The 25,661-nt window shown below is 55.2% G+C and overlaps 1 protein-coding gene across 1 annotated transcript in view; it reads left to right on the forward strand.

Annotated features, from left to right (window-relative positions):
* HCN4 (hyperpolarization activated cyclic nucleotide gated potassium channel 4) overlaps positions 1 to 25,661 on the forward strand; it is a 94,598-nt gene that overhangs the window by 13,149 nt on the left and 55,788 nt on the right. Inside the window, exon 2 of the mRNA XM_048317400.1 lies at positions 16,984 to 17,407. Within this exon, the coding sequence (XP_048173357.1) occupies positions 16,984 to 17,407 (424 nt within the window). The remainder of the gene's footprint in view (positions 1 to 16,983; positions 17,408 to 25,661) is intronic.

The following is a 25,661-nucleotide window of genomic DNA, read 5'->3' on the forward strand; positions in this document are numbered from 1 at the left end:
TGCCTCAGCCTGGCCCAAAGCTTCAGGCCTTGCTTCCTCTCCACACCCCTGTGGCCGAGATTTTTCTGGAGAAAGGGCACCTCTTTGAAGTCAGGACAGGTCAGTGGAAACTTCTGCCTGCCCCAAACTTGGATTCTAAGATCTGCAGCCCTGTTAGGGAAAAAGAGTAGGGCTGGCTGTTCCTCCAGTTGTGTGGTTCAGAGTGGAGCATGGCTTTCCTACAGCTGGGCACATGAGGAGCGGAGAGAATTCTTCACAAAAACCTTGCTTTTCCTAGGCAAAGTATGGCCCTGGCTGGCTCAGGAAGAGGAAGGGAGGATATTCCAACTAAAGGAGTTCTGTAGGAATACAAACGACCCTGATGATAAAAGCCCGTGGCTGCTGGCAGAGCACTCGTGACCTTTGCAGGCAGGCAGGTGACGCTGCGAGGAAGGGCAGTGCAGCTCCGGCGCTTCAGCTGTGCTCAGCCCCTGCCCTGGAGCTGCAGTGCTTCTGCTGCACTTCCCTCAGCTCAGCCTGGCTGCAGGGCTGCGTGAGATCATCCCTCCACGCCCCGGGGTTCCCGTGGGTGCGGGCGGGCTGGTCGGCATCGCTTGGAAATGAGGTTCATTAGCAGACATACGGAGCCAAATTCACGGGTGAGAGTGGCCCTGGGAAAGAGTTTCCCTCCTTGGAGGCGCCTCAGGCCGTGTGTCCTGTCCAGGAACCCCGAATTACCCAGGCCCTGTGCTGGCACTGGGGGGTACCTGCTGGCGCTGCGCTGCTGTCACTGATCCCACATCCCACTCCCAGCTCTGTGTTTGTTCAGTGGCTCCTCAAGGCAGGATTTAGGGAGCCTGGGGCTCTCTTGCCACAGTGGAAGCGGTTCAGAGCCCTGAATTTTCTGCTCTTTGCCCACAGAACAGCTATTTCTGATTCAAGGATGCCTTTCCTGAAGGAGATCCCTCATTTGCCATCTGCATATCTAACGAGCTAATATGGGTTTGGATACACTTAGGAGCAGAGCTGCTCTGCTCTCTGCTTGCCCTGGCCTCCAGTCAGAGACCCTCTGCTGTTCCCCACTGGAGTGCTGCTGGAGTGACTTGAGAGCTTTCCCCAGGTCCCCTCACCACTAACCCATCCTCCTCCTCCTCTTCCTCAGCCTCCCTGTGCTGTCCCGGTGCCAGGGCTCCCAGCTGGGCTGAGGCACAGCACAGACATTTCTGCTGGGATGAAAGAACAAGAGCAAAACCCTGGCTCCTGCCTTACTCTGAGCTTAAGCAGAAGGACGGGATTAACTAAAAAGAAGAAAACCACCGAAATCATGTAATCATGATGGAAGTGCACGAGTTGCCAGCCAATTTATGTGCTATCCCAGCACATCCCTGCTGAAATCAAAGGCTGAGCCAGTGCCTGCTGCAGTGGCCTTGAAACTGAGTCCTGTGTGTGCAGAAGGAAAAGCTACAAGGGTGTTTCATGTTTTGGAGAAGAGGGCCCTTTGAGAGTGTGTTCTTGGAAAAGCTGGAATTCATTGAGACACTGCTGCCATCCTCCATTCCCAAAGCAGGGCAGGGAAGAGACTTGCCTCTAGGCACCACAACCAAAGGATAAGACTTGTCTTTTCTTTTAAGGCACAAAACTTAAAAGCCTGGAATAGTCTTTTGTGGCTGTGACTCTCAGATCCCAGAGCGTGTTTAGGTTCTTTTAGGGTTTCCTCTCCCACACTCAGGACCAGAAGTAGATCTTTCTAGAAGTGCCCACCTCCCAGTTCCATGTGCTTCTCTGGGCTCAGGCGTGAACAGAGCCTGTGCTGAGTTCCTGCCTTGAAGCATGGATTGAAAATCGAAAATACATCCGTACACCTCATTTACACCTTCAGTGGGCAGGGAAAGGTTTGGCTGTCACTGCCTTGGAGCAGGCTCCTGTCCTGCTGTCCCTGTGGTCACCACTGACTGTGCCAGCGTGTCCCACATCCCAAGGCTGTGGCAGTTGCTGTCCCAAACTCCTTACAGAGGCTGGCATTTCACATTGCCCTCGTAGCTGGTCCGAGCCTGATGCCACAGTGGAAGTACAAGTGGGGTGTTGTTATTTAGTGGGTTTCCATGGCTCTCCTATCTGCTGTGCCCCAGCTGTGTGTAGCAACAGCTTTGTCACATTCCTGTGAAACAGCAGGGAGATTTATTCCCAGCTTACGGCTGGAATAGGAATATAGAGGAAAAACTCCTGTATTTCCTCTCGGGTTGCTCACACAGACGGAACCTGAGTGGTGCAGACATCTCAGTAGCTCCTCAGTGACAGCCCTGTCCTTCCTGTCCCTGCAGTGTCCCTTTCCCAGCCTGTCCCTCTGGCAGGCTGGAGCCTCCTCGTTCTGTATTGATGGAAAATGCATCAAGCTGAATATATTTCTGAAACAACTTGTTTCTGGCAGGTTGTTCATTCTAAAAATATATTTATTTCTAATTGCTGAGCGGAATGCTTAATGAATTCTTCCTTCCCAAGAACAATTAATCAAAGAAATGATTTAGGGCTGGCACTTGCTCCCCCAGGGCTCAATGGCTTCGTTCCATTGACTTAAATAGAGCAGGGCAAGTCCGGCCCGTGGTGGGAAAGATTTATCTGAGCACTTTTCGTGGTGCCCATCACTGTTTGTCTGCCTGTCCCCGGCGCTCCGTGCGTTGAGGAGCAGCAGTGCACAGCAGAGCCACCGGGAGCTTACAGAGCTGCCCGTGTGCTAGCGGCGCTTTGGGCTGCTCAGGAGGGAGGAGGCTGCAGCTGCAGCTTGCTCTGGGAGCTTTCTCCACGGGAACGTCACTGAGACGCTGCAGCATTGGATAGAGGAGAACCCTCTGGGAATCCCCACCACACCACAAGTCAGAGAATTTGCAGCGTGTCCTGGAAAGAGCAGGAGAGGTCCAGCAACAGCCCGGGTCGTGGCAAAGGGCGGGGAGGTGCTCGGTGGGAGTGCCTGGATCCCCAGCACATGCTCCTGTCCAGGAGTGTGTGTAGCAGGTGAAAAGCCAAATTTCCTCCTACCAGTGTGACAGGAGGGGAAAGGCCGTAAATGTCCTGAGTGTGACCACGGAATTCTTTCCATTGTGCATAACTGTGACTGGGAGCATCCTCTGTGGGCAGCTGTGTGTGACGCTGTCCTTGCTGGGGACAGTGTATTTTACACGTCCGCTGCCTGAGTGTTTCATTCTCCCGTCTCAGAGCGTGCCCCAAGTCCTCCTCGTTTTCCCTCAGTCTTGTGCTGCCCCTCAGTTTCTGCTGGGTTCCCTCGTTTTGGTCAGCCCAGTGCAGGGACGTCTGGGGGACGGGAACAGTTCCTCAGAACTGGAAGGGGCTTTGGAGCCTGGAGGCTCCTTGCATGAGGATCTGAAGCTGAGAGCTGAGTGCCCTTCGGACACTGGGTTGGATGTCAGAATTCCTGGTCTCTGCTCTCCGCTCTGCTGAGGCAGTGAGGCCCTCTGGAATATCTGCCCCTCCGTGCCTCAGTTTCCCCAGCTGGCAGATGCTGGTGGGGAGACTCAGCCACCTGCCCTAAAAAGCTTTGAGGTCAAAAGGGAACCAATCTCTGGGGAGCTCCTCAGAGTTCCAGTACAGGCAGTAATTAATTCAGCAGCCATTCCAGAGGGAGGGATAGTGGATTCACGTGGATGCCTTAGGTAAGCACAGCCTCAGTACAGTATGTTTCTTCTGAGACTGAAAATAATCAGAAGCAATTGGACTTTTTTTTTTTTCCTAACTGCTGCATTTTTAGAAGGTGATTCATCTCTCATCTGGGGTCTGGGCTACCTGAATAGCCCCAAGATCCCAGCAGCATTAGTCTTCTTGAGGATTCATTGTGCTCCATTGCGGCCTAAATAACTCATTACAAACAAGAGTCTGATGTGAGCACCAGCTGGGCAGGAGAGGCACTTTGTGCATTGGAAGCTGAAGTGCACACGGGGAGTGCCTCCTTACCTTCTCAGGTACCTCACTGCTTCCATCCCCCTCCATTCCCTTCTCAGGTACCTCACTCCTTCCATCCCACTCTGTTCCCTTCTCAGGTACCTCACTGCTTCCATCCCACTCGGTTCCCTTTCCTGGTACCTCACTCCTTCCATCCCACTCCGTTCCCTTCTCAGGTACCTCACTGCTTCCATCCCCCTCCGTTCCCTTCTCAGGTACCTCACTGCTTCCATCCCACTCCGTTCCCATCTCAGGTACCTCACTCCTTCCATCCCACTCCGTTCCCTTTCCTGGTACCTCACTCCTTCCATCCCACTCCGTTCCCTTCTCAGGTGCCTCACTCCTTCCATCCCACTCCGTTCCCTTTCCTGGTACCTCACTCCTTCCATCCCCCTCTGTTCCCTTCTCAGGTACCTCACTGCTTCCATCCCACTCCGTTCCCATCTCAGGTGCCTTACTGCTTCCATCCCACTCCGTTCCCTTTCCTGGTACCTCACTGCTTCCATCCCACTCCGTTCCCTTTCCTGGTACCTCACTCCTTCCATCCCACTCCATTCCCTTCTCAGGTACTTCACTCCTTCCATCCCCCTCTGTTATCTTCTCAGGTGCCTCACTGCTTCCATCCCCCTCCATTCCCTTCTCAGGTACCTCACTGCTTCCATCCCACTCCGTTCCCATCTCAGGTGCCTTACTGCTTCCATCCCACTCCGTTCCCATCTCAGGTACCTCACTCCTTCCATCCCACTCCGTTCCCTTCTCAAGTACCTCACTCCTTCCATCCCACTCCGTTCCCATCTCAGGTGCCTTACTGCTTCCATCCCACTCCGTTCCCATCTCAGGTACCTCACTCCTTCCATCCCACTCCGTTCCCTTCTCAGGTACCTCACTCCTTCCATCCCACTCCGTTCCCTTTCCTGGTACCTCACTGCTTCCATCCCACTCCGTTCCCTTTCCTGGTACCTCACTCCTTCCATCCCACTCCGTTCCCTTCTCAGGTACCTCACTCCTTCCATCCCACTCCGTTCCCTTCTCAGGTACCTCACTCCTTCCGTCCCACTCCGTTCCCTTTCCTGGTACCTCACTCCTTCCATCCCCCTCTGTTCCCTTCTCAGGTGCCTCACTCCTTCCGTCCCACTCCGTTCCCTTTCCTGGTACCTCACTCCTTCCATCCCACTCCGTTCCCTTCTCAGGTGCCTCACTCCTTCTGCCCCACTCCTCCCCTGTGGGAAGAGCCCGTGGCTGGCACTGGGTGCTCAACCTTGTCTGGAACAGTGTTGCCAGCAGGAACATTTCCCACCAGGGCTAAAGCAAGGATGTAAAGCAGTGAGGATTCCCATAAATTAATAAGGATCACGCAGAGCTGAAGGTCCAAAACACACCATAATATGTGCTCCATCCATCCCAATCCATGCTCCTCACACATTGCTCCTTTGGCACTGCCTCCACAGCTTGAGCCATATTCACCAGGTACAGCAAATCCACACTAAAGATCTGGCCATCCCTGCTGGCCAGCGTGTTTTAACTCCAGAGCAACACCTGGGAAAGGAGGGATTTGCCTGGGAGTGCCCTCTGTCCTCCCTGTGTGTGCCCCCCAGCGCTGTGCTGAGCTGTCCTTGCCAGGGGTGACAGCCACACGCAGCCAGCACCTTCTGTCCCTCTGGCTTTCCCCATCCTCGCTGAACCCGTGCTTTAGGGCGTTTGGAACCTTTAGAGGGAGGCAGCTCTGACTATGAGCATTCCAGCAGACCATTGGAAAACCCCAAACTGCTTTCTATCACCTCTTCCTGGCAGCTTCCAGCATTCCCGTGCTGCCATTAAGCAGGAAAGAGGTCGGACTTTTGTCCCTGCCCCATCTGGCACCACCAGGGCTCCCGCAGTAGGAATGTGTGCACGGTGCTGAGGTCTGGCAGATGCTGTTGCCTCTCTCAGACATAAATCCTGGGCACCGTGGAAGTTGGAGAGAGACTCTGAGAGAGCACGTGTGCCTGGGAGCAGAGCTGGAGTAAATCATGCAGCTGAACAGCAGCTTCGGGTGTGATCCATCCTCGGGCACAGGGAGCTCTCCCTGTGCTTTTTGGGCTTTCCTTGAGGGGTGGCTGGCTGTGACCAGCCCAGGGCTCAGCTGGGCACACACAGAGATGTTGTACCGGGGTGGTGACCTGTGGGGTGGCTGTCCTGGTGCTGCATGCCTCAAAGGCTATGGCAGCTATCCCAAACCTGGGCTCTGCAGCCTCGAGAGAGCCCGGATGTTAGAATAATCCCAGAATCCCAGAATGGTTTGGCTTGGAAAGGGCCTTAAAGCTCATCCCATTCCACCCCCTGCCATGGGCAGGAACACCTTCCATTGTTCCAGGTGACTCCAAGCCCCGATGTCCAGCCTGGCCTTGGGCACTGCCAGGGATCCAGGGGCAGCCACAGCTGCTCTGGGCACCCTGTGCCAGGGCCTCGGCAGCCTCACAGGGAACAGTTCCTTCTCAGTATCCCATCTGTCCCTGCCCTCTGGCACTGGGAAGCCATTAAGGGACCCCACTTGCCTTTGGGGACTCTGGAGCTGTGAGTCCCAGCCCACCAGAGCTGGGGCACAGCAATGCCCAGAGGAGCCCTTTCAGAGTCTCGGGTGGTGGGAAGTCATGTTCCCAGCTGGCAGATGACCGAGCTGGGTTTGTCACTCCTTGGGGACAACCGCAGAGAATGAGGGCATGGATATGTCAGCACAAGGCAAACCAGCGGCTCTCAGAAAGCACTGCAGTGTCCCCTCCACACCCCCACTCCCAAACTGTGATTCTTACCTACTTGTGTGACTCATGTAATTTCTCTGCCTTATTTTAGTGCTTAATGTTAGGAAATTTGGCTTCCTAGTGGCGAGAGTGACATCCTCAGCTCACATAAACCCGTGTTATGTCAAGACAGACACGTCAACACAAACCAGTTAAGAAGGCAGCCTGTCATCCCTGTGACTTCCCAAGGAGATGAGTGTGGAAGGTCCCTGCTGTCGGTGTCGTGTGTCCTGTGCCACCCTTGGAGCAGCTCTGAACCGACAGACATCCCCAGAACCTCCCTGCCCTGGCTGAGCCCCAGCCTGGGCAGCAGGAAAGGGGGTTCTGCCCCTGTGCCCCTGTGCTCAGTGAGCCCCCACCTGCAGAGCTGCCCCAGGCCTGGGCCCAGCACAGGGAAGATGTGGAGCTGCTGGAGAGAGCCCAGAGGAGGCACCAGGATGGTCAGAGGGATGGAGCAGCTCTGCTGGGAGGGAAGGCTGTGAGAGCTGGGATTGTTCAGCCTGGAGAGGAGAAGCTCTGGGGTGACCTCAGTGTGGCCTTGCAGGGCCTGAAGGGGCTGACAAGAAGGATGGAGAGAGACTTTGGATAAGGGTCTGGAGGGACAGGACCCAGGGAATGGCTTCCCAGTGCCAGAGGGCAGGGCTGGATGGGATATTGGGAAGGAATTGTTCCCTGGGAGGGTGGGCAGGCCCTGGCACAGGGTGCCCAGAGCTGCCCCTGGATCCCTGGCAGTGTCCAAGGCCCGGCTGGACATTGGGGCTTGGAGCAGCCTGGGACAGTGGAAGGTGTCCCTGCCCTGGCAGGGGAGGCACTGGATGGGCTTTAAGGACCCTTCAGCCCAAGCCAGTGTGTGATTCTGTGATGCTGTGATACACATCTACGGCATCTATAGACAATCCTTTCCTTCCTACCCCTGTGTACAGACCAAGCCCTTCCCCGTGCTGCCGCTCTCTGGGACAGCTCGGAGCTCCCCTGCGCACATCCTCCCTGCCCAAGCACTGGGGTTTGACTCATGCTGGGCGCTGGACATGGGCCAGGGCCTGAACTCCATCATGTCACAACTTATGCGTGTCTTTAGGCTTTAATCCTTCACATTCCACAACACATTCCTGATGACTTGGAGGCCACAGCCCTTATTGATCCATCCCTTCCCTACAGCAGCAGCATATGGCACGTTTCCATGGCAATAGGTCCCCCTGAAGGGGCTTCCTTCCATCCTTCCTCCCTTCCCTCCCTCACTTTATTGGTGTTTTTCATTATTAAATCATCAGAGATAAATGCACACAGGAGAAGGGTCAATGTCTGGATCAATGGGCAGCAAACAAAGAGGAACTTTTCCATATTCATACAAGCAGGGGATTTCAGGAGATCAAACAACGCGGAATTGCCAGGCCCTGAGCACGGCAGCTCATGCATAATATATTCTGGGAACTCTGCAATCAATACACATCCAGCACCTTGGAGACCCCTGGGATTCGGCTGCAGGTGGGCAGGGAGAGGGGAATCCACAAACTTCTATGTAGGGTGGGGCACGAAGAGGTGGGTAACTCTGTGCCATCGGTGCAGCTGTGCCTCAAGGCTACCAACAGAACGTGGTGCTGACCTCTCTACCCCTGCAGGGTGTGCACTGGGAGCTTCCTTCTGCTGGGGTTTGGTGAGACCTGCCTTGTGGGTGAGGAGGGAACCTTCCCTCAGCAGGGACCCCACAGTGGTCTGACCTTCCATGGGGACAGGAGTCCTCCAGACATGGTGGCTGCACAGCCTGGCTTCCCTTCCTGAGGAATCCTGTAAGCCTCCTGGTGAACCTGCACCATTCCAGCTTCACACGGTGTCTCCAGCCCCTGCTGCAGTGAATTCCCACTGCAGGACAATTTATATCCGTGCTCACCCCAGTGGTGCTGCGAGAGCCACAATAAATTGCCTGGGTTCAGGCTCCTTTGGGCCTTCAGACAGAGAGGGGATAAGCTTTCCTAGCACTAGCACCATAAAAATTTCACTGCTCCTGCGGCTTGTTGCAGGGGAATTCTCCACGAGATATTAATAGCTGTGTCCAAGCAAGTGAGAAAATATTAATAATGCTGCTTTAGTCGGAAATGGGATGTGTGCTCTATTGGCCTCCATGCTCCAAATTTAGAGCCGGAACAAACCAAGTCTCTTGTGGCTATCTCTGGTTCTGTGAGAGAAATGAAATCTTGTTTATTTTTACCTTTCTGGGAAGATTGGGTTCTAAGTATAGATTTAAGACAGGCTTTAATTCAGACAGGCTGGTGTCTGCAGGCAGGAAGGCAGCAGGAGCTGAGGATGGTGGGCATTGACTCCATGGGGCCGAATCCCCCGGGACGTTCCCGAGCCTCATGCCGGGGGTGTGGTTCAGCGTGACTGGGAACCAAAGTGCAGGAGCAGCTTGGTTTGGGTGCTGCGGTTCATCTGCAGAGCAGGACTGGGAGTAGGTGTTCATCAAAGGGCAGCCTGAACACAAACCCCTGGGAAATGCTCATCCAGGTCCTGGATTAGCATTGTACGGATTGGATGGAGCCTCGTTATCCCGGGACAGATGCAAGGCAGGCAGCAGCGCTCCAGCCTCCAGGAGCCTCTCTGCAAACGTGGTTTGCTCCATCCTTGAAACTGAGCTTAGCAGGTGAGTTCACTCACCCCTGCAGGATCCCGAGCGGGCGACGGCCCCGGCTCGCAGTTGGAGTGCTGCTGTCCTGGCCATGGCACTTCCAGCCCCTCTCACCTCCCAGCCCGAGTGGGAGTGCCCACACGTCTGAGCAGGGCTGGCAGCATCCCTTGCACGGGCTTTTCACGTGCTTCACGTGGGTGTGCTTCATGAGTGGCACGCTGGAGCACAGAGATAATGCACGCTGCTGCTGCGTTTCTGAGGCAGGAAAGCAGCAAACACAACGAAGAGGTTCCGGCAAAGTCGCAGAAGGTCAGGACTGTCTGTCTTGGCTGATTCACAAAGCCTCTTTCAAACTGAGATGGAGGCAGGGAAGTGTCTGTGTCTCGGTGACTGGAATTTCTGTGAAGGACAGTCACCAGCAGCTTCTTGGGGGCTCCTCTGGCAGCTCCCCTGGGCAGTGCTGGGTGTCCCACATGTGGCTTGTCGTCCCTCCCTGCAGAGCCCACACCAGAGGAACGTGTTGCCAGCTCTCCTGAGGTAGCAGCTGATGAAAAATAGCAACTGAGCACTGAGCACGGAGCTGTTCCCTCGTTCAGGCAAACCCACTCTTTGGTGGATTGCCTTTGGCATGAGCTCTGCTGTCCTCGTCCTCAGTTCTTCAGAATTCTCCAGCAAAAATCGCTGTCTCATGGATTCATAGAATGGTTTGGGTTAGAAAGGGCCTTAAAGCTCATCCAGTGCCTCCCCTGCCATGGGCAGGGACACCTTCCACTGTCCCAGATTGCTCCAAGCCCAGTGTCCAACCTGGCCTTGGGCACTGCCAGGGATCCAGGGGCAGCCAGAGCTGCTCTGGGCACCCTGTGCCAGGGCCTCCCCACCCTCACAGGGAACAATTCCTTCCCATTATCCCATCCATCCCTGCCCTCTGGCAGTGGGAAGCCATTCCCTGGGTCCTGTCCCTCCATGCCTTGTCCCCAGTCCCTCTGCAGCTCTCCTGGAGCCCCTTCAGGCCCTGCAAGGGGCTCTGAGCTCTCCCTGGAGCCTTCTCCTCTCCAGGTGAGCACCCCCAGCTCTCCCAGCCTGGCTCCAGAGCAGAGGGGCTCCAGCCCTGGAGCAGCTCCGGGGCCTCCTCTGGGCTCTCTCCAGCAGCTCCAGGTCCTCCCTGTGCTGGCCCCAGGGCTGGGGCAGCTCTGCAGGTGGGCTCTCACCTGAGCACAGGGGCACAGGGGCAGAAGCCCCCCTTTCCTGCTGCCCAGGCTGGGGCTCAGCCCAGGGCGGGGGGGGATTCAGGGCTGGGCCATTTCCAGCTCCCACCCCCCAGCACCGCCAGGTCCCTTTTTCCCAGGGCTGCCCTCGATCCATCCATCCCAGCCTGGACTGATCCTGGTGCCTGCCCCAGCCCAGGGGCAGCACCAGCACTTGGCCTTCTTGGCTTTCCCGAGGCTCACACAGAGCCACCTCTCCAGCCTGGCCAGCCCCAAGGGTGTGCCCCGGGTCTCCCTCTCTCCAGGGGGCCTGGCAGCAGTGGGTGCAGAGCAGAGGGGCAGCAAGCCCAGCTACCTCAGACTGATGGAGTGCCCTGTGTTGTGTGACTTACAGAAAGGGCGTCATTCACAACGTACCCGCTTCTAATTGCTGAAATCCATCAGTGCCTCAAACGTGGTGTTTGCAAATTGCCAGCTATTACTGCTGGAATAAAAATACCTCCAAGTAATGTGTATATTTATATTTTTGCAATAGAAAAGAGAAGGAATTTCCCCTTGGCTGCTACTGATAAAATTATAGATTGTAACATGACTGGAAAGCTCTCCTGAGTCGAGACAACCACCTTTGCTGGGTGCTACTTCTACCTCAGAATGAGTTTCTTTAATGTTTAGTATCTCATAGTCTATCTGCAATATAGGATGATAATACCTTCCTAATTATATCTGCTGGGATTTAATTAATGTTTGGACATTACTTTGAAAAATGTAGGGTGTTGATTATTGTTTAATAATGTAGTGTTAGATTTAAAAATTAATGATAGAGAAGCAATGGAAATGCTTCCTTGCTTGGACTGCAAATGCCATCTCCAGGTACTACATAAGCAATAGCTTCCTTCATTTTCCACTTACCAAAATCCATGTAATTATATTTTAAGGTAATAATATGAGCATATGTTCTGAACTCGAAACATGGTTTGGAATTGGGCGCCGCTCGGAGGAGATTAGGTGAGCAATTATGTAGATTGAAGATAATCTAAGTCAAAGGCTAAGTGCAGACCTTGGAGAATATTTTTCCTCGGGTAACACTGCCAGCTGAATTCCATGGGAATTCTGTCAGGGACAGCACGGGAGCTTTAAGGAATCCAGATGCCAAGCGCTGCCGGGCCCACACCTCGTTTGTGCTGGGAGCTGTCCCCATCACGCACCTGCCTGTGTAAGCATTCCAACCCATCACTGCCTCACAGGCCTCGTGCTGCTGGCAGGGCAGGGAATTCCATGGGGAATCCCATCCCATCCCACCCCACTGACCCCGGAGCCAGCTGAGCCCCGCGGCGCCCAAAGGCAAGGAGCGTTCCCTGCTGTCCCCCGGAGGAGCTGCCGGAGCATCCCTGGGGGTGCTGTGGGTGCAGCCCTGTCCCGGCCAGCTGGGTCCTCGCTGTTGGTTTTCCATGCCTGGCAGTGCCGCTGGATTTGGTGCCCCCGAGTCCAGGAGCCGCCGGGAGCCAGCGAGGCTGCAGGAGATGCGGGCACCCAGGGGATTCTGGAGGAGGCTGGGCCCAGCAGGCTGCTCTGCTGTCAGAATGCATGGCTAATTAGCAGTGCTCCCAGGAGCTTTAGTCAGCATGGCAGAGGAGAGCGAGTATTTGCATAGACCGGTCAGAAGGAATTAAAATTGTTTGTCTTTTCCTTCAGCCGGGTCTTTTCCCATTACACCGCACTCAGAACGTTTTTGTAACTTGTTTGACTCTTTTTCACGGCAGAGAGGTTTCCAAGTGCACAGGTATTTGAGTAAACTCCCTATAAATAAATGAATTCTTCCCACAAGGGAAATAACTGTTTAAGTGTCCTTTAGTGTGTTTAGGAGCGGTGAATCGCCGTGTTCTCCCCTTATCTCTGGGACAGAGCAACGTCTGTAACTCCAGCAGAAGCAGCCTGCTGCTGTCTGGGAGAAGCCATGCTTCCAGAGGCAGGGAAGGATCTCCTCCTGCTTTTGCTCCTGCTCTCTCTGGGAATGGCTCTTCCTGGAGTAAACTTTGCTCCCGCTGTGGCTCCGGCCACCCCGAGCTCCGCTAACGCTCTTTCCAAAAGGTGATTGCTATTTCCAGCCCCTGCACTCCCGGGAATTGCGGCTCTCCTGCTGCCCGCCCGGCCGCTGCTGAGCACGGCAGTGCCTCATCCGGCCCGCGGTCCAGGGCGAGCCCACACAAGGGCAGCTTCCCATCAGCTCCAAGGGAATTAGGAGCCGTTCCTCCGCACCGGGCAGGGGACGGAGATTCCGTGCGGCACTCAGTAGGTGGCACTCTGTTTCTGGAGTCAGCACCGAGCCTCGGGACAGCAGCTGGGCTTGGTTTGGGCTTGGCTGGAACGAGCTGTGCTCGTTCAAGAGCCGTTCTGGGGAGGTCAGCAGGGCTGGCCGCGGGCTGGGAGCTCAGTCCCACTGCTGGGCAGAATCTCCCGGCTCCTGGCACTGCCGGGCAGGTGCGTTTTTATTTGTGCTTCGCTTTGAGGCAGCGCCTCGCTGCAGACCAGAGCTGGCTGCCTTTCAGCAGGAGCAAAAAACCCCAAAAAGCTTTGTTAATTTAGAGGTGAGGCTGCTCCAGTCCCTTTTGTCTGGACCGTGCAAGCGCTAGGGAGCCAGAGCAGAAGTTCAGGAGCCACAAATGCGCAGGGTTGGGGTGCTGTTGTGACGCAGTGGTGCTGCTGGGCCTCTCACCTCTGGGATTCACTGCTGTCTCTCCAATTCCTCACAATCCTTCCTGAGCTCATGCACTGGAATTGCCCACAGTGCGCCGTGGAATGGTTTTGAGAAAGGAGATTTCATTTAATGGTAAAAAATGACTTCCAAAAGCAATATATTCCCGGCCTGCTGTCACAGTGTGCCCTAGGCAGGGCAGAAAGATGGTGCAGTGCTCCAAACCCACAAACCAATGCCTACAAAGTGTACATGCTGCCACATCCGCTGAGTGTGCTTACAGAGCGCATATTCCTGACGTGTCTGTGGCACGCTAATTCTCAGACACGTTCTGTTTAAATAATATATCAGGAATTAAGAGATCCGAGGTAGCGGTGCATGTTAAACCGAGATTTTCAGATCCAAGGAGCGTAGAGAGTAGGATGGAGTACAAAAACCAAGGGTGTTTGAACGAGACATCTGGTTTATGTAGTGCTGCCTGTTCCCTGTGCTCTGAGCTGTTCAGTTGCACTGAGTCAACTGCAATAAAACAATACATTCATATTTATTAATTTTTTATGTAGGCTTTTGGAAGCAGGAAGAGAAGTGAGAAGAAGGCAGGATATCAGAGGGAGGTGTCCGAGAGAGGCATCTCTGTCAGGCTCTTTTGCAAGCCACGTGAATGGCTTCCGATCTGGTTAGACTCAAAAATCAGATTCAGGTCTAACCCTTGCTTAGCCTCAGACTTGTGTGGACAAATCCTGCACTCTCCACTCTGCCGTGTGGCTCCTCTGTGTGCAAGGCAGGGATAATAACTCTGCCTCTCCTGGGTGCAGCGGAGCCAATTTCATCACTGTCAGCTCCGTGGAAGCCCTGGGTGAAAGGAGCAACAGAAATCCAGAAAACATGGGTTATTAATAGCTGCTGCTTGCCCTTACATACATCACATGCACCGCTGGTCATTGTGGCCAGTAATTTACAGGGAGGGAGGGGATGTTCCTCGGAGCAAACGCGGAATGACACTTGGATGGTCTCAGCCCTCTGAGGTGTTGCGGGCCCGGAGAGTCTAATTAAGTCTGAACGCACTGGTGCCACCCTGAGCAGATCCCGCTTCCTGTGTGGGTGAAATGGAAACGTGCAGGAGCTGTGGAAACCTCAGCAGGGGAATTTGAACTCCCAGGCAGTTCTCATTGGAAAGGCGGCTGCTGGAGCTGGTGTGCAGGCCAAATGCTCGGTGGTTTCCAGCTTTTTCTGCCTCCTTCCTGGAGCCCCAAGGTTATCTCCTCCCTGACACCGTTACTAGGGGGATCAGTGGATACAGAAGCTTCCCCTCTGTGGTTTTACGTGATGGCTCCAAAGGTCAGAGCTGAGGGGCCCTGACAATAATCTGGAGTCCGCAGTGCAGCCCTGAGGAGAGCTGTGCTGTCAGGAGCACGGGGCAGTGGCGTTTAGCACTTCACCCCCTGCCCACAGCACACGCCCTGCGTCTCCAGGGGCAGCTCAGGGGCAGCAGGCTGGCAGGGGAGAGCTGCAGGAGCTCAGGGCCTCAGGAAATGCTGGCTGCAGCATGCAGGACAGCTGACCACACTGGACAGGGAGAGGCCGGGCTAGCAGGGAGTGCTGCAGTCAGGGCATGGCATTTCACTGGCCTTGGGTGTGTGCAAAACATCTTCCTCGAGCTGGGAGAAATCCTGCCGCGGCTGGCAGTGTCCCCAGTTACCAGCGAGTGCAGAAATCACCACCCAGCCTAAAAAAGAGGCACAAAAATGCAAAGATCTCGGAAGAAAGGCATTTACCTTCCCATCTCTGCAGAGCCAGCCATGCCAGGCTCATGCCATTAATTGGAAGCTTGGGCAAACTCATTTTCTTTGTGCCTATCTCCTGGTGTATTCCCCAGGGCAAATGAAAGATGGCTGGGAGGTTATTTATTTTCAGTAATAATGCACACACTGCTTCCAGACTTCCTGCTATTGTGCGATTATCCAGATTAATTGCCTGGGAAAGCTGCAGCATCATCTCAGGCCCTTATTAAGGAAGCTCACAACACGGATTTATGTTAGGGCATATTGCTGGGTGCCACAGCCTTGCTCTCAGAGGCACATGGACAGACCCCACTGCTGAGTGCTGCCAGCACCCCTGTACCCGCACACCAAGGGGAGGATTCCTGGCACCCTCCCTCACGGCACCCTGAGAGCCAGGAAGAGTGAGCTGAGGACATTTTTAGAAAGCTCGTTAGGGAATAACTTTGCTTATTCTAAAATCAGTTCCCATCAGCCTCTGCTGAATGATTGTGAGAATTGCTGGGGTGCTGCTGGCCGCTGACCCTGTCTGTGCATGGGCAAGAGCTGGAATCTTAAAGATGCTTTTAGGTGCATTAAAGTGTTCTTACCAGGCAGAGAGGCTCTGGACAGAGAAGGCTTTTAGGGAATATTCTGCCCTTTTGGTTTCCCTGCTGAGAGTTTAACAAACCATGCAGTTGCCTCACTCTGGAAATCCTGTTCTGCAGCAGCTCAGCCTGCTCCAGGCTGCAGCCAAACAGCCACTAACCAAGGGACAGCCTGAGGGCCTTTAAAGCAAACCCAGCTCTCCTGAAACACCTCAGGGATTTTGGCTGGGAAGTGTTGGACACAGGAGCAGCACGTGCATGTCCTTCAGCCCAACACTTCCCCCTGATAAATCAGTGTAAATCCGGGGTCACACCGATGCTCTCACTGCTGTTGAGGTGATTGCTCACCTCCTGTGACGAGCTGGTGATTATTGCACTGATAACTAACGGTATTAGAGTAGCTGACCCAATGTGGAGCTGGTAGAATCTTGGCAGTGGGAGCCCACAGTGCATCAGTATCCACATGGGACACATTTGGAGGGGGCTGGAGCACCACTGTGCTGGGCACGGAGGCTCCTCAGCAAGCTCTGGCACTGGGCAGGGTTTTAGTCCTCGCTCTGGAGGAGTTGTGACCACATTGCCTGATTGTGGATCTGTGGAAAGTCTTCAAAAAATCCCAAACAAATAAATGAGGGGTTCTACTCAGACTGTGTGTGCCTTCAGAGCAGAACAGCAGAACTGAGTGTTACGGTACAGTCCCACTGGGAAACACTGACCTGCCAGTAAGGTAAAGATAAGCTTCTTGGAGACCGTGCTTCATGGACCAGGCATTCAGTGTTGGTGTTACTGTCCTTAGAAATGGAATAGGTGTTTCCAGGCACGTGACTCCAAGTTTATTGATTGTTTCTGGACAACACAGGAGCAGGGAGAGCGTGGGCTAAACTCCTGGAGCCCAGGCTCGGCAGGAACCTGAGCTGAAGGCTGTAGATGAGAGCTCGGGCTCCAGCTCCATCCTGATCCCAGAGCTGTCAGTGCTGGCTGCTTCTAAAGAAGGATCAGGCAGCAGGAGCAAAGCCTGATGGTTTAACCCCCAATGGCTTTATTGACACACAGGCTCTGGGGCCTCCCAAACCCTCATTCTCTCCTAACCCAGCAGTCTCTGTAGTAACCACAGGTTTTTCAGTCTCTGCCCGGGCAGCTCCCAGGGAAGTGTTCAGGCGGGCATGCCCAGCCCTGGCGCAGCTCCTTTCGGAGCCCTCGAAGGCAGAGCAGGAGTGTTCCTCTGATATTAATTAGGCAATTAGCCTGTGCAGTGTGCGTGCCCAGGCAGAGCAGCAGGGCCCAGGGGATGACTGACAGCAGAGATGGATGAGTTCATCCATGCCGCTGACCCGGGCTCCCCGACCTCCTGCCCTATGGCTGATCTCACATGTCTCTGTCTCGCTGTCCAGGTTTTACTGGGATCTGACCATGCTGCTGCTGATGGTAGGGAACCTGATCATCATCCCTGTGGGCATCACCTTCTTCAAGGATGAAAACACCACCCCGTGGATTGTCTTCAACGTGGTTTCGGACACTTTCTTCCTCATCGACCTCGTCCTCAACTTCCGGACAGGCATCGTGGTGGAGGACAACACCGAGATCATCCTGGACCCGCAGAGGATCAAGATGAAGTACCTGAAGAGCTGGTTCGTGGTGGATTTTATCTCCTCCATCCCCGTGGACTACATCTTCCTGATCGTGGAGACGCGCATCGACTCTGAGGTGTACAAGACGGCGCGGGCCCTGCGCATCGTGCGCTTCACCAAGATCCTGAGCCTGCTGCGCCTGCTGCGCCTCTCCCGCCTCATCCGCTACATCCACCAGTGGGAGGAGGTGAGACAGCCCCGGGCACTGCTGCCAGCTCTGCTCTCCCACAGTGCTCGCCTTGAGTGCCCCCTCTCCTTCCTGCCGCTTGTGTCGGGGCCCTCGCGCTTTGTTGCAGCAGGTTCCCGAGGGAATTCTGCAGATTGTTGGGACGCTGCTGTGGGCTGGAGATCAGCATCCACCTGACCTGGGGAGATGCTGCGTGGGCTGGCAGGAGGGTGGGCACAGGTGGGCCCCTTGCAGGAATTGTGTAGCTGGTGAACAGAGCAATCAGCCAGACAGCGAGGGCTTGCCCTCTCCGAGCCCCCAAAGGTCCAGGAACAGCTCCGAGGGAAGGGCTGGAGACAGCTGATTTGCAGAACCTGTGGCATCTGTTTGCCATCTGCTGCTTCTCTGTGCTTATCTCTTGAATAAAGAGATAAGTGTGGGGATGTGTTAGAACCCTCCTGCTTTCTACATTCTCTGACACTGTGCTGAGGGAAAAAGGAAGGAGGAGCAATCTGTAGACAAAGGTCTGGTGAAAAGCAAGATCCCCATGGCCCCTGGAGCCTGTGCTGCTCCCAGGGGGAATTCCAGGATGCGGGGTGGGTTGTCAGGCACGATGTGGGTGAAGCCACAACCTTGCAAGTAGCTTGACAATCAGTTATTTCCTCCTGTCTCCGTGCTCTCCAAAGCAGAGAGGAAGCTCCCTGCCTCTCTCTCCATGTGTCAGGAGCATATTTTCAGGACAAGGAAAGCTGGTCAGGGCAATTTCGTCTTGGTCCCCACACTTGGTGTTGTGCTCTGGAGCAGAGCCTGCTGCAGAGCATGATCTAGTGCAGAGCGTGCTCGTCCTGGGGATGAGGAGGGGAAGCAGCCACGCAGCCCGTGGCTGGATTGCAGCGAGCTGTCGCAGCACTAATTCATGATGGGGCTGAGCCTTTCCCTCCTCCCAGCAGCCCACACTCGCAGGGAGAGCACTGGGGCACACTTCACAAACCTCAGGCTGCACCCTTGTGGTGTTACCATTCGTGAGGGCTTCACCTGGAGCACAGCAGAGCCTTGTGGGGTCTGGGGTGACACTGGGCAAGGTGCTGGACAGGTGCTGGGGAGAGGCAGCCACAGCCCCCGGAGTTCACTGCTGTGTTCATTCGCCGCACGGCCCGGGCAGGAGTGCACGGAGAGGTGGAGATGAACGAAGCAGAGGTGTCCTTCTGGGGTGACTCGGTGAGTCAGGGGCGGAGCAGAGCACTGAGATCTCCCCGGGTGTGCTGGCCTGTCCCGTGGCTGCTTTGCTTCCCCCCATCCAAGCAGCTCAGCAAAGGCGAAGGTGGCTCGGGCTGTTGTTGGAGCAGCTCCTTCACCCAGATCCACAGGCACCCACAGCTCCCTGCTTGCTCCCCCCTGCTCCTTGACTTCCCTTCCAGGCACTGCTTGAAGAGGATTGAAGTATATTTGCCGTTGATTGTACTGCATTTGTTTTAAAAAACGAAACAGAAGCAGATCAGTGTTTTTCCCTCTCCCGCTCCTCGCAGTTTGGCTGAGCAGCCATTTCCAGCGTCGGTCTCACAGCGCAACTCCTGCATGCTGCTCCCCTGTGCTGCCATCCCAGCCCTGGGGACAGCACAGCTGGGTGCCCTGTGGGGCACAGGCTGCCCGGGTGAGGCAGTGCTGCCAGCGCCGGGCACAGATGGTGCTGGGTGCAGTTGGGGACTGCAATGCAGACTCCGGCGTGCACTGCAGAGCCCAAGCACCAAACACGGCCGGCTTTGTCGAGCGGGGCTCGGCCCCAGCTGCAGTTCCTGGAGAGAGTTTGGCACTGGGAGCTGTTCCACCTTCCCCACGGGGAGGGAGGCAGGGGGAAGGGGTGATCCCTGTCAGTGGTGCAGTGCCTGCCACAAAGCAGCGGGGAGACAGGGCAGAGGAGCGCAGCTTCGTCCTTGCGTGGGAGCTGTGCTCCCTCAGCCACACTGACAGCTCTCTCTGCCTCTGAAGTGCCTGCAGATGAGCCCTGTCTGAAAGGCCACATCCATCTTTCCTCCCTGCACCCATCAGGGCTGCTCTGGGAGTGCTGAGCAGTGTTGGACCAGACTTACTCTGGATGTGCAAGAGATTGCTGTGCACAGCTGAAGGAGGAGGAGGAGGAGGAGGAGGAGGACTGTTGGGAGAGGGGTGCTGCACCCCTGCTGTCTGTGGTCAGCTGGCAGTGTCTCTTTAGCTCTCTGCTTGTGACCAGATCACCTGAAAAGGAGATGTGAACACGGCATTCTGGGGCTCTGGAGAGGAGTGTGTGAACCAGGGCAATGTGTGTGGGGCAGAGTTAACCAAGGGGGATGGACAGGGAGGGATCACCGTGTCACTGTGTGGGGCAGAGTTAACCAAGGGGGATGGACAGGGAGGGATCACCGTGTCACTGTGTGGGGCAGAGTTAACCAAGGGGGATGGACAGGGAGGGATCACCGTGTCACTGTGTGGGGCAGAGTTAACCAAGGGGCATGGACAGGGAGGGATCACCGTGTCACTGTGTGGGGCAGAGTTAAGGGAGCTGCAGGGACAGGGAGGGATCACTGTGTGGGGCAGAGATCCCCCCTCGCAGTCACTTCCTGTGGACGCAAGGGACCCAGCACACCCAGCTCCCTCCTCTCTCAGCCTCCTCGTGTCCCTGGAGCGAGGGCAGGGAGAAGTGGGCACTTGCCGAGCTGCCAGAAGCCTCTCGGTTCTCTGCCCTGCAATTGTCCCTGCTCTGCATGAATCCATCACCGGGGCTGCAGTAGCAGGAGCAGCCTGCGCGAGGGCTGCAGTGCTGTAAAGCAGCCAGGCACCCATCACTTCCACACCGGTGCTGCTCTGCGGGCTCCGCAGCAGGGGCTGCAAGGGCCTGCCCTGGTGTGGCTCCGAGCAGCCTCTGGCATCCTCCCCCGATCCCAGGGAGGTGCTCTGGGGATACAGCTGGGCAAACAACCTAAAGAGAAAAGCAAGGCAAAAGGCAAGAACAACAATCTGATGCACTCGTGTTCACTGGAGTACGAAAATAAGCTTAATTCCAAATGTAGCAGTTTCATTTGCATGATGCATTTTGCATGAGTGGCCCCACAAATGAATTTACCGGGAGGGCAGAATATAAATAGAGTCTTTCTGAAGTGTCTGCCGTGTCTCCCCTGCAGCTGGGAGCTTGATTGCAGTGTAGGCAGCTGCACTCACACTGGCTGGGGCCCGCCTCGCCTCAAATCCGAATCACCAGCCCCAGTGGCTGGGAGTTCCCCAGGCCAGGAGCACAGATCCAGGAGGGTCAGAGCAAACAGGGCTGCTCCAGTCCTGCCTTGTCCTCCCTCAGAGAAACCCTCATTATCTCAGCCTCTGAACTGCTCCAGCAGCTCTTTGGGGTGCCCCGCTTGGTCCTGCAGCAGATTGTCCCATTGTCCCATTGTCCCATTATCCCATTGTCCCACTGTCCCAGGGTCAGGGAGTTGGGCCTTGCCCCTGCTGGGCTGACCAAGTGTCCAGGGAAAGGAGATTCGACCATGAAGATCCTACAAAGCTCATCCCAGGGTCACCCAACAGAAAGAAAACCAGCAGGAACACCGTGGAACCCGTGCATTCAGTCAGGATGAACCATCCAGGTCAAACTGGGAGTCAAAAACCCCTCAATTTTCAGAGCTGTCCCTGCTGTATGCGCAGCATCTACCCCGTGGCTGGTGCTGGGCGCAGTAGCCTCTATTTAAGATCAAACTATTTTGACTTATGAACATCCATTGGAGCAAGAGCACCATCCTGCTCCTATAAATTGGTTTCCAGGTAGCACATAGGCCAAGATAACCAAAATGTTTTGATTGCAGACTCTGTGGGAGGGATTATGATGGGAAGGAAAGGAACTATCTGGGATTGATTTATATCACAGTGATAAGATTATCATAAGTGAGGATTTTTTCAGATTTTTGTCAGGAAAAAAAATACATCTTCTGGTTTTTGCAGCTGAAACCCAAAGCAAAGGACAATTTGGTGATTTTCAGGCTATTATGTTATTGAAACCTTGCAAACTTGCCTGAGTGCTGTCCTTTTCTTCCCTCGAGTTTCCATATTACAGAGAAGCTTTAGGAGGGAGGGAATGCATCCTCTCAGGTCCCAGTAGCAACTTCCCAGTGAGAGCTGGGCACAGATCGGACCATCTGGAAGATGAGGTCACTTCTCAGAAGGTTCAGCTCTTCAGAAAATGGCTCCAAAGCTGGAGGGCCTGGGTGGAAAGACTGAGAAAGCGCTTCCAGAAGCTCTGAGAACACGGCTGCCAGCTGATTCTCCTCTTGATTTGCTAATTCCCTTGGTTTCTTCTGACCTCTCCGTGGCCGTTCCTAAATTCAATTAAAACAACGTGGCGAGTGGCCTGGGGGATGGGATGTTAGGCCAGACCCATAACTGGCTCCCGGGAGCGGAGGAGCCGGCAGTGATGGTTGCCAGCAGCACCGGCAGCTCCAGGGAGCTGAGCAGATCCTTTCTCAATAGGATTTGCACTTCTGTCCTGGGAAACAGCAAGGCAGGCCCAGGAGAGTCACCCACTAAATCCTCTGGCCACCCCAGGCTAAAATCAGACTCAACAAACACTGGGAATGGGGTCGGGAGGGGGATGAGGGGCTGGGCTTCTTCCCAAATTTGCATTACCTCGTTTCTGAAGCTTATTGAACACTGGTCTTTAACGTGCCTACAGGAGCTTATTGAAGCCATAATGCAAGATACAGGAATTTCCATTCTCACTGCACAAAGCGACCCAGAATTTGAGACATCTTTTGCTCTCAGAGAAAATGCTGGCTGCCCTGAAACAAATGGCAAAACCTTCTTGGTGCAATATCAGCCAGAGGTTTTTTCAGATTTTGCCTCAGCCTTTCACATGGAACTGTTGTGCAGCACAACATCCTTGGGGAGGGAGAGCAGACAACACAAGGAGACGGATGTTCTCTATTCCTGTACGTTGAATTTTCCCTCTCCTGCCCATGGGCATCCCCAGTGCTCCATCCCTGCCCCGTGCCAGGAGGAAGACACCCAGAGCAGTTTGTGTGGAGGAGCTGGTCTTTGGCAGAAGTTCTGCTGCTCTAATGCAAACTCAGCTCCCCACCTGGGCACTGGGAATAGAGTTCCAAAGAGAATATCATCAGAAACGGCTTCTAATGAATCAAAAGGAGCCAGGCAAATATTTGAGTAGCTGAGCAGCCACGGAGGGTGCCATGAAAAGGAAAAAGCTTTACTTTTCCCTACTCTCACCTTCTGGCAGCGCTTAATGGGTCTTGTGTCAACAGCAAGGTGTGAGCAGGCTGTGGGGTTTGGGATTGGGGCACAGAGCCGTGTGTCTGTAGGGCAGGGGCTCAGATCCTGTCTGTAGGAACACCTGGTGTGGGATTGGGGCACAGAGCAGTGTGTCTGTGGGGCAGGAGCTCAGATCCTGTCTGTAGGAACACCTGGTGTGGGATTGGGGCACAGAGCAGTGTGTCTGTAGGGCAGGGGCTCAGAGGCTGGTGTGGGATTGGGGCACAGAGCCGTGTGTCTGTGGGACAGGGGCTCAGAGCCTGTTCCTGGGCAGTGGAAGCCTTTTGGTGTCCCGGGGATGGTTTTCCCGGTGTGTCCTCACCACAGAGGTGCCCATGGGACAGGCCCAGCCGGGCACTGCCCGGGCAGCAGCAGCAGGGGGTTGCACCCTGCCCTCTGCAGTGAGGCCCCGCTGACCAGGGGTGAGCAGCAGTAATGACAGGGTGCTGCCCGTGCCCGGGCTCTGCCCTGGGCTCACAGGGTCCCTCACTCCGGCCTTCCCTGCAGAGGTTTCCTAAACCCCAGGCTGCTCCCCCGATGACCCCAAATCCCTGGCAGAGCTGGGCCCTGGCCTCTGTAGGTTTGCCTGCCTCTCGGGAGCTCACATCCAGCACAGCTGCCTCGGCCCCGTGCCCACATCGCGCCAGCTGCCTGGCATCTGTCTCGGCCCTTGGTGTTCGGAGGCTTCATTCTCACAGCTGTGTGTCCCTAAGTGCCACAGCCTGGCACGGGGGCTCCTCCTGCCACTGCTGCTTCCCGAGGTTTAGTGCCACGGAGCTTTGCTGATGGGGTTTGCTCCTGCTGCAGCCCCGCAGCGCCCAGGACTAGCCTGCCCTGGGGCTGGCACACAGGGGACAGCTGGGCAGTTGTCACCTGAGCAGAGCCGCAGGGTGGGTCAGCCTGGAAGGCACCGCCCAGGCACAGGAGTGTGTCCAGAAAGCTCTGGAATATCCCCAGGGAGAAGACTCCACAGCCTCTCTGGGATCTGTTCAGGGCTGGGCACTGCCCAGGGCAGTTCTGCCTCCTGGGCTCAGGCCCTGCCCGTGGCTCTGGTGCCGCTGCCGGGCCCCGGAGCAGAGCCCGGGCCCTGCCCTGAGCCCTCCCTGCAGCCAGGGACAGCCAGGGCTGAGGGCCCCTCTCAGCTGGGGCTCCTCTCGAGGCTGAGCAACCCCGGCTCCCTCAGCCTGTCCTGGGCACGGAGATGCTCCAGGCCCTTCCTCAGCTGTGCAGTCCCTCTTGTCCTGAGGAGCCCAGAGCTGGACGCAGCACTCCAGGGCTGAGCAGAGGGACAGCAGCTGTGTTTGTAACGGGAACAGGGCTCAAACCCAGTCCTGCCATGGCAAAGTTAAAGAGAACTTCTAAACACATCCAAGTGCTGCGAGCCCAGGAAGCAGCAAGGGCAGTGCCCGTTCCCTGAAATGTGTGGGAGCACAGATTTACCCCCTGAAAGGGCTGTGCTCTGCAGGAAGAGCACTGCAAAGGCCTCTGGAAGGGCTGCAGCCTCCCTGGAGCTGGAGCTGAGCAGCCCAGGGTGTGTCTGTGGCCCAGCCCGCACAGCCTGCTGCCAGCACATCATCTGTGATGCACATGCACACACAGTGCTGGTGCTGGGGACAGCTGAGGCAGCTTTTGAACCTCTCACGGGGAGATTCCTGTCACCACTTGGGCTCCTGATCCAGTGCCAAGCCTGGCTTTGTCCCTTAGAGCCCTGTTCTGCCAGCCTCAGCCCAGACTTGGAGTCCAGTTTGTCTGAGGCACATTAGCCCTGGCAAGAGGGTGCAAATTAATGGCTCCTCTTCAAAGCCTCTCCCAGGAAGGCACTATTGATTGCATTCATATCAAGTGGGAAACTTTAATGAGACAGCTGGAGAGAACAGCATTTCCCTGCCTCACTTGTTGTTCAGCCAGGCAGGGCTGGCGAGGAGCGTGCCAGATCTGTGAGTTGTGTGAACGAGGCAGGAGCTTGGCCCACATAGGACCGTGGACAAAAATCAAGTTGGCTGGTGGAGGAGAAGGGGATTTGGAGCAGCGTGGCAGTGTGGACTGTGTTTCTGCCAGGAGAGACTGAAGTCAGTCCCTTCCTCTCCCCACAGAGCCTCCTGCTGTGCTGTGAGCGCGGGGAAGGGGCACAGGGCAGTGCCAGCCCCACAGCTGGGTCAGGGCTCCTCCTGCCCTCACACTGAAAGGGGAGGGATGCTCCTCCACAGGGCACCAGACCCCGAGGCCAGCTCTCACTTCCACTCCAGTTTGGCAGCCGCACTTCCAGGCTCTGTGTGTGTGTGGGGGGAGCCGGAGCTGGGAACCCCCAGCCCTGAGGACAGGTCTGGTTTTGAGCCACTCCTCTCCCTGCCAGAAACACGGCAATGGAAGCAAACAGCCTTGCCTTCCCCACCAGCCCGAGGTGAAGGAAGGAGGAATCTTTCTCAGGAAGGACACGAGCCCGACCCAGAGAGGTGCGTGAGGGTTTAATGGGCAGCAGCCTCATTGATGAAGTTATTTTCTGAGCCCTGCTGTGAAAAGAGCTGTTTGGAAGACAGTTTCAGGACATGCAATTATCCAGTTTGCCAGCTTAATGCATTCAACTTAACCTCATTTTTATGAAGCAGAAATCAATGTGGTAACTTTTCAAGGCTAAGAGATGACATTTTATTCTTGCTTCTCTCATAAGGAGGCATATTTTTAAGCTTCGTTTTCTGCTGTAACTCCTCCTAGTTTTGATTAAGCAGGAATACTCCAAGGGCTAGAGGAAAGAGTGAGGCAATTTCCACATTCCCAGAGTCACATTAGAATGGAAAATGTTTCTGAAACCTCTTTGCAAAGCATGGAAAAATTCTCCTTCTTGGAAGAGGACTTGGAAGTGCATTTAGAACTTCAATGCAAGCGCTTCTGCATTAATTTCATCCAAGAACCACTTCACCAGGGAAGGATTCTAAAGGTGCTGATCTTCCTCCCAGTTTTTCATTCCAAGGAATGCAAAGCCCTGTTCTCTGTT

Source organism: Corvus hawaiiensis, chromosome 13 (genome assembly GCF_020740725.1).
Source record: "Corvus hawaiiensis isolate bCorHaw1 chromosome 13, bCorHaw1.pri.cur, whole genome shotgun sequence".
In the NCBI taxonomy this organism is placed as follows: domain Eukaryota; kingdom Metazoa; phylum Chordata; class Aves; order Passeriformes; family Corvidae; genus Corvus; species Corvus hawaiiensis.